Source organism: Tupaia chinensis, unplaced genomic scaffold, assembly GCF_000334495.1.
Source record: "Tupaia chinensis unplaced genomic scaffold, TupChi_1.0 Scaffold000074_1, whole genome shotgun sequence".
NCBI lineage: Eukaryota > Metazoa > Chordata > Mammalia > Scandentia > Tupaiidae > Tupaia > Tupaia belangeri.
In genome coordinates, this window is record NW_006159534.1 from 540,830 (window position 1) to 550,020 (window position 9,191).

Genomic DNA, 9,191 nt, shown 5'->3' on the forward strand with positions numbered 1-9,191 from the left:
GCTTGAGAAATATGCCAGGTGTGTGTGCACGCATGCCCAAAATCTTCAAAGGAGGAAGAAATGGAGGAGAAGGGATTGCATTATGACCATTCCCCTTCAGGGAGGTGCTGTCTCACTTTCCCTCTCTTTCTCTCCTCTGTCTCTCTTCAGCAAGCTCATACACTCTCTCACAAATTTTAGAAAAAAATATTTAACATTGCATTACATGTATATTAAAGGATGATAAAGTGCATACCGCATGCCTACTGCCCACTTTAAATTCCCATATGCCTCTTAGTATTCAATTTTCTTCCCTCCTACTACAAAAGGAACCACCACCTTGAATTTTATGTGTTTCTTTTTATATGTGTCCCTATATAATAGATTATTGCATGTATATATGCTTTTCAATTTTGTTTAAATTGAATTATTTCATGTTTAATTTTATACTTTGAAAACATATTTTACTCAGGAGTCTTACTAAATGAGTTTGGGCACAACTTTTTAGTAGAATATTCCATTGTTTGCAAATACAGGTTGAGTATACCTTATCAGAAGATATCAGAAGAGTTTTAGATTTGGGATTTTTTCAAACTTTGGAACACAGTCCAATGTCATTTAACAAAGGGAATACCTTCTGAGAAATGTATCTTTAGGCAGTTCTGTTATGTGAACATAATAGTGTATACTTGCACAAACCTAGATGTGTGGCCTGCTCCACACCTAGGCCGTTGGATGTAATCTATGGGACCACCATCGTACTTGTAGTCTGTTGTTGGCTAGAGCATCATTATGTGGTGCACAAATGTATTTGCACACATATAATGAGATATTCTTGGGGATGGCACCCAAAGTCTATACACAAAATTCACCTCGTATACACCTTATATGCATAACCCAAAGGTAATTTTACATAAGATTTTGTTTTGATTGCCACCTCTTACATGAGGTGAGGTGTAGGATTTTTCATTTGTGGTTGTCGTATCAGTGCTCAAAATGTTTGAGATTTTAGAGCATGTCAGATATGTATTTAGAAAATCTCAACCTGTGCCACCAGTTAGTCAGTATACTGTACTTTGGGTAGTTGCCAAATTTTTACTACTATAAACACTGGTAGATTCATTTCTGTACGACTCTCTTGGTTGCACAGTGATCCTAGAAACACGTTTTCAAGCAAGTGGTGAGACTGCTGAGTCGTTAGAGTATGTTCAGTCTCTAACTTGTTTCCTAAGCTGGTTGTACTCATACACACTCTCACTAGCAATGTTAACTTTTCCACATCTTACCATTTGATATTGTCAGAATTTTTTGTTATTGCCAATTCTGATAGGTCTAAAACGTATGTCATTTTAGTTTTAATTGTCTTTCATTACACCTGACAGAAGTGAACATCTTTTCTGTGTTGTCCAGTTAGGTTTTCTCTCCCAAAATGTCTGTTCAGAATCTTTCAGCAATGTTCCATTGTGGCATTAGTTTTTTTATTGAATGGACAAGAATTCTTTATATAGCTCTAGAGGCCAATTCTCTTTTATATGCTTCGCATATATATTCCTAGTTGTGACTTGTTGCTTTTTTCATGTTATCTTTTGATAAAGGAGTTCATACTTTTTTTTTTTTTAGAGGTTTTTGCTATAGGGCACATGCATTTGCCAGAGAGAGAGAGAGAGACAGAGAGACAGAAAGCAATAAATCACCCCTTGGTGGGGGGGATGGCTGGAATCCCTTCTCCTCCATTCTCCTCTCAGGATCTTGGGCACGCACGCATACGCGTCCAGCATGAGTTTAAGCCACTGGATCCGTGACTTGAACCGTGATCGACTACATGGGAGTCCAGCAACATAGCCATCACGCTAACTGTTGGTCCCAGAAGTTCATACTTCTAGTAGTCAAATTTATTCATCTTTAACTTATGTTTTAGTCTGTTTGGGCCACCATAACATGAACACCATAAACTGGGTGGCTCGGAAACAGCAAACATTTATTTTTCACAGTTTTGGCATGCTGTAAGGATCCAGTCAAAGATCAAGGTGCCGGCAGATTCAACGCTTTGTAGGGGCCCATTCCTCGTAGATGGTACCTTCTTGCTACACCTGTTCATGGTCAAAGGGGCAACGTGACTCTCTGCAGTCTCTCTTTTTTTTTTTTTTTTTTAAGAATTATTTAATTTAATCTGTTTTTGTTTTATGTTTTGTTTTGTTTTTTTAATTTGACCAGAGAGAGACAAAGACAGAAGAGAGGGAAAGTGAGAAAGCAAGTCTCCAGGTCCAGAACTTGAACAGCAGTCAGCCATGTGAGAGTCCAGTGCCTTAACCACCACACCATCTGCTGGCCTCTCTGCTGTCTCTTTTATAAAAGCTGACTCTTACAGGCAGAACCAAGGGCCTCACCTCTTTTTTTTTTTTTTTTTAATTGATTGTCAGAGAGCATGTATACTTACCAGAGAGAAAGGGAGAAAGAGAAAGCATCCCTAATTGAGGCATGATCTTATGGCAGTCCCTTCTCCCTATCATGAGCCCACGCATGTTTTCAAGCTATAGGGGCCTAGATTCAAACGATAGAGAGCCATGCGGAATCTGGTTGCCCTAACTAGGCTATGAGGCTGGTCCCAAAGGACCTCTCTTTTGTTCTCTTCCCAGTGACCCTACATTGGGAATTAGGTCTCAACATATTAATTTGTTAATATGGCTGAGGAAACGGGACACACACATTCAGACCATAGTAGTTAGGTTTGTTTTTTGGTTTTTGGTTTTTTGGGTTTTTTGGGTTTTTTTGAGAGATTTTTGTTACAGGGCACGCACGCTCACTGGAGAGGCAGAGAGCCAGAAAATGATAAATCACCTCCTGGGGGATGGCCTCGTGGCAGTCCCTTCTCCTCTGTACTCCTCTCAAGATTTTGGGCATATATGCACACTCACCCAGCATGAGTTTTAAGCCGCTGTGTTCAGGACTGGAACAACAATTGACCATGTGGGAGTCCAACACCTTAACCACTATACCACTTGCTAGCCCCCGTAGTTAGTTCATTTTAATTATCTTATTTAAGGATATCTCATTAAGCAATCTTACCCTAACTTCTGAGATATCAAAGGTGTTCCCTTCTATTATTCTTTAAAACTTTTATAACTTAGATTTTGGTACTTGAGTATTTAATCCACCGAGAATAAATTTTTATCTATAATATGAATTATAAATTGTTTCATATTTTTCCATATAAATAATTATTCTGGCACCATGTTTTATTTATTTATTTATTTATTTATTTATTTATTTATTTTGGGGGGAGTTTTTTTGTTTGTTTATTTGTTTTGCAATAGGGTGCATGCGCTCACCAGAAAGACAGAGAGAGAGAGAAAGCGAGAAATCACCCCCACCAGGGCAGATGGCTGCTCTGCAATCCCTTCTCCATTTTCCTCTTGGGATCTTGGGCACATATGCACACACACACACACACACACAGCATGAGTTGAAGCCACTGGGTCAAACCATGGTCGACTATATGGGAGTCCAGTGATATAGCCATTATGGTAACTGTTGGTTCCCCATTTTTTAAAATCCTTTTTTAAAAGCTTTATTTTGTCAGGAACATCTTTGTATCACTTTTGTTCTTGAAAAATGCTATTCTAAACTGACAGCTATTTTTTTCCTCTCTTTTAATTTTAATTTTTATTTTTGCCATACGGCTCCTGCACTTGACAGAGACAGAGAGGAGGGGAGGGGGGTAATGAGAAATCACCCCCAGAGGGTATGGCCATGCTACAGTTTCTTATCCTCCATTCTCCTCTTGGGACTTTTGGGCATATACACAAGCTGGCATGATTTTGAAGCCGCTGGGTCCAGGACTCGAACCACGCTGTCAACCATGTGGATCCAGCACCTTAAACTCTGTGCCACCTGCTGGCCTAATGTTTTTTTCCCTTAGCCACAGATACTGTTCCATCCATTGATGCTTTTAAAAACTCAGCTATTCTTCAGTACTTATGTATAACTCTCTCTATATGTTCATTCTATAAATATGCACATTGGATTTGTATTTGTTTTCATGTCTTTTTATCCCATAGACTGAAACTTTTTGATGGGATCTAACATGGTGTCTAGTCTAATAAATAGTGAATGTTTAACAGACATAAACTGGATGAGTAGTTTTCCAACTAGATATATGACTTTGTATTATGAAAGTTTATATCCTGTTCTACATTTATTAATTTGTTTGGAGGGGTTAAAATTTTTTTCTTCAGCTGTTCAATTAAATGTCTCACCTATAACATTTTCTAGAATGGGGGCTAACCCTATAGAAGTATTGGGAGAAGTATAAAATGACCAATTTTTAGGCAGGACCTTTAGGATGTAAACACAGGTAGCTTTAGAAAAAATCCAGGAAATGAACAATAGATGTTTAGATAGCTCACGACAAATGGATTGAACCTAGTGTTTAGTTTTCTGCATGCAGACTGTAAAAGCAGTTGTCTCAGCATTAATGACGGACACAGAGCTGGGGATTCAGACAGGAGAAAGCGGGAAATTGAGGAGGAGTCTGGAAAGCAGTTTTGAACCCTAGTCATGGAATAATGGGAGTACAGAGTAGGACACTAAATCAGGATCCGTTCTTGAAACCTGGAACAATAAAGCAAAGACTTAGTGGTATTTCAGTATAAAGAAGACTACTGTTTACCAGCAACCAGAATGTATGATCATACCAGGGAAACTTGATACTGATCCATAACTTTGGCTTTCATAGTATATTACCCATAGAGAGACTTATTCCCCAAGGTTGAAGATAGTGCCAAAGGAAAATATGGAAGTTGTATTGTGAACCGAAAACACAAACAACGTTCTGTAAACATGATGGGTATTCTAAAGACAGATCTAAAAAAATAATGTCAGCAATCAGGAAAATAAGTACCAGAACACGAACAATACCCAGATTGTACTTGTTGATCTGAAATTTTCTTGTTTTCATGCTTATTTTTCATCCCTCTCCCTCTTTTTCTTAAATCAGAAACTGTATGAGCTGAATAACCTTCATGCACTTATGGCAGTGGTTTCTGGCTTACAGAGTGCCCCAATTTTCCGGTTGACTAAAACTTGGGCGGTAAGTAATATTACTTAGTTACCAAAGAGTTAGACTTTCTATAGGAAGTAAAGATGTATGCGTTTCTTTTACACTTCTTATTAAGGTATATAAATAATCATTTTTAAGTTATTTTGTATTCTGTTCTTAGAAACCTACTTTTTGTCTCCTAAAACAGTCTACCAACTTTGTCAGGTGTTTTATAAGTAGTTTACAGTTTGATGCTTGATTTCTGCTCCTTAGGGACTCATTTTTATAGAACTTTTTTGACAACGTAGTATTTCATATTTGCCTGATGGGAAAATATGAATGCATAAAAATTACATTTAATCATGCAAAATTTATGCTTTTGAAAAGTTTGTGGAAGATCTAACAAGTTTCTAAAAGTAAGTACTGATTTTGACTTTTCTTACTTTTAGTCAATAAACCTCAGGTTTATCCCCTAGAGTTAAGAAAAAAATCTGATGGTTAACCTGGAATTATGTGATGTTAGCAAATTCTGATACTATTAGATTATTCATATTTGATTCTGTTACTTTAACAAGCTTAGGGTATGAGTTTTAACTTTTGTAAGTTTGTGTGTGTTCATATTTGAATGACATTATTATTGGACTCAGTCTTTCTATTTCTAGTCTTTTTAGACTTTATATAAATAAAATTCTATATTCAATTAAATTTGTTTATATTTAATTCTGTTCTTTAATGTTAAAGAGCAATGATTATGTTTTGAGTCCATTATATTTTATACAAAGAATAAATGTGTTTTTAGGATTCTTTGCTAAACATGTGACTCACTTTTTAAAACTGTTTTATTACTAAAATATATCTTTAAAAAAAAAATTAGCCCAAGTGGTGCTTTTGCTTTTTATAGTATCTGAGGAGACTGCTATTTTTCATGAAAATAAGCAAAGGTTTCTATATTGGAAAACCATTAATGTGGAAGAGCTTATGATCCTTTTTATGTTTCACTTGTATTACAGAAACACCTGGTTGAAGGATTTTTCTCTTTTGAAAATTGCTTTTAATAACGATGGCCTTATTCACTTTTCTTAAAATTGAATTTCATGGGAGAATGGAAATTATTATAAATATACAGATATGAATTCCATCTTTAAAGTTTTAAGGAAACAATTATGCTCTGACTTATACAGTGGTTTAGACATGAGATACATTTCCTTCAAGTTAAATTTTATTTTACTTGAAGATATTTTTGTCTCTCATATATGTACGTGGAAATGTATTTTCTTATTTGATAAGCACCATTATTAATCTGAATAAAACTTTGGTGTTTCTATTACATTTTAAGATAGTCCATGCTGTGCCAGGTGCAGTTTAATTGCTTTATATACAGGAACGAGTTATATAAGCAAAGTCTCATTTTCATATAGTTAGCATTTATTGGGAAAGATAAACTATAAAATAAATGATATATCATAAATATTGATAGAGGCGCTGAAGAAAAATGAATGGGGTAGAAAGAAAAGCAGAGCAGTACTGTGCTGTATGTGGTCAGAGGAGCTCTGATAAGGGACAGTTAGGTAGAAACGTGGAGGAATTGAGCAAACCATCTACGAGGTCATCTGGGAAAAGAGACTTCCAAGTACAGCTAACAGCCAAGTACAAAGATATGTTCAGGAATCACAGGTGGTCAGTGTTGGCAGGGTAGAACAAGCTAAGGAGTAATTTGGTGGCAGGAGATGAGTTCAGAGGAATGACATTGAATCAGGCCGTATAAATGCTCTTTACTCGTATTCAGAGCAAGTAGAGAGATTATGTTTTACTCATACTATGTTTGAGCTGGCTAAAAATCATTCTTGTGAACTGCAAGACTAGGAATTAGATACAGAAGTTTAAGAGAGTGGTAGAAACTAGAGATATAGGTTTGTAACATTAGCATAAAGTATTTATAGCTGGCTGAGATCACCTGAGGTGTGAGCACAAATGAAAAGCTCTGGACCCTCTAAGATTTAGAGATTAGAAAAATTAAGGAGAAATCAACGAAGGGAATTACAGTTCGAAGTTTTCCACAGTTAGATAAAGAGAGTGCTTCAAGAAAGATCCATCAGTTCTGTCAAATGCTGCTAGTAAGGTGAATAAGGTGAGAACTTTAAGATGACCATTGCATCTGGCGGTTCCCTGTTTTAGCAGGAGGGAGGGAGGGAACACATTCGTTGTAGATGCAGATGAGTGGGTAGGTTGGGTGGTGTGGTTCTGTAGAAGTTCTTGTTGCTTTGGTTCTTCAGACATAAGCAACATCTTTAGTTGAAAGCAATGAGGGAGAGATGTTAGAGGTTTGATGAAATTGAAGAGGGTGTGGAAGTCATCAGGGAAACTGTGAGAGTTTAACTAGGAAAGAAACATAGTGGGTTTGATAGACTTTACAAAGGATCCACAGGATATTTTTGATCATGAATTTAAAGTGAAACCGATCAGCAAAAGTATATATTCTTGGGAACCAGCAGTTAGCGTAATGGCTTTGTCGCTGGACTCCCACGTAGTCGACCGCAGTTCGTGTCCCAGACCCGGTGGCTTAAAACTCACGCCGGGCGCGTGTGCATGCATGCCCAAGATCCCGAGAGGAGAATGGAGGAGAAGGGATTGCAGCGTGACCATCCCCCCTGGGGGGTGATTTCTCGCTTTCTGTCTCTATGTCTCTGTCTGTCTGGCGAGCACACGCGCCCTACAGTGAAAATCTCTCCAAAAAAAAAAAAAAAGTATATATTCTTCAACCAATAAATGCTCAGCTTGAGCCTAGAGTACCAAGAATTGGATTTCACTGGAGTTGGGATTTTTCTAAGCATAGTTGTACCAGAGAGCTTAAGAGTAGCACACAAGATGAAAGAGAGAAAACATAAATTATTTTATTGCTGGAGGAGTAAAACTACACCAAATAAAAGGATGGAGATGATGTATAGTGGAAGGTATGGTCAGTAGGCTAGAAGTCTCAGCCAAATGCAGGAATTACTAGATAGTTACTGGATTCAGGATAGCAAAGAGGTTGGAAGCAAAGACTGTGCAAGATGAGATTAGTAGAGGGGGGAAAGTCCAGAAACAAAATCGGACTATTGGAAATATATCTATGAGAATTCCAGGTACCGAAATATATGCTGATAATAATAACTGGCTGCTGTGTTGTTTTGTTTTGTTTTTTACTATAGGACACATGCAATTGCTAGAGAGACAGAAAGAGAGAATTACCCACCAGAGGGATGGCTGTACTGCAGTCCCTTTTCCTCCGTTCTCCTCTTGGGATCTTGGGCATGCACACACACACACACACACACACACACACACACACACGCCCCTCATGAGTTTTAAGCTGTCGGGTTCAGGACTCAAACTGCAGTCAACTATATGGGAGTCCAGCAACATAACTGTTATACCATCTGCTGGTCCCTTTTTTTTTCCCCCCTCCAAACTACTAAAATCTTGAAAATATCAGAGAAAACGACTTGTAGGTCTGTAAGTGATCATAACATAAGTGTTACAATCTAGTACTCTCTTGTCTAATATAGTAGTCACTAGCCACATGTAGCTTTTATATTTAAATCATTAAAATGAAAGAATTAAGTTCACCATCCATATTAATTGACTTGCAAGTGCTCAGTAATCACAAGTGGCTAGTGGCTCTCTTATTGGACAGCGCAGACTTAGGGCTTTCCATCAGCACACACAATTCTGTTGGACAGCACTAATACCTTGCTCGAACTTCATAGAAGCCACAGGATTTTAGGGAACAAGGTGAGATAAACAGCTGGAAGAGATTGAAGAGCAAGCAGCAAGGATCTCTCTACCTACCTACAGGCTTATGTTACAGGATTTATAAGAAAAGAAAGAAGTACTTAGAAAAATGTTAAGAGTGGGGATTTTTTTGGTTTTTGTGTTTTGGTTTTTGTTTTGTTTTGGGTTTTTTTTAAGAGGTTTTTGCTATAGGGTGCGCTCACCAGACAGACAGAGAGACAGAAAGCGAGAAATCACCCCCCATGGGGGATGGCCACGCTGCAGTCCCTTCTCCTCCATTTTCCTCTCCAGATCTTGGGCACGCACACACATGCACCCGGCGTGAGTTTTAAGCCACCAGGTCCGGGATGCGAACTGCGGTCGACTACATGGGAGTCCAGTGACAGAGCCATTACACTAACTA

General features: G+C 37.8%; 1 protein-coding gene across 1 annotated transcript in view; it reads left to right on the forward strand.

Moving 5' to 3' along the window:
- RALGPS2 (Ral GEF with PH domain and SH3 binding motif 2) overlaps positions 1 to 9,191 on the forward strand; it is a gene marked incomplete at its 3' end in the record, with an annotated part of 209,674 nt that overhangs the window by 112,329 nt on the left and 88,154 nt on the right. The window contains exon 7 of the mRNA XM_014583897.2: positions 4,976 to 5,068. Coding sequence (XP_014439383.2) covers positions 4,976 to 5,068 — 93 coding nt within the window. The remainder of the gene's footprint in view (positions 1 to 4,975; positions 5,069 to 9,191) is intronic.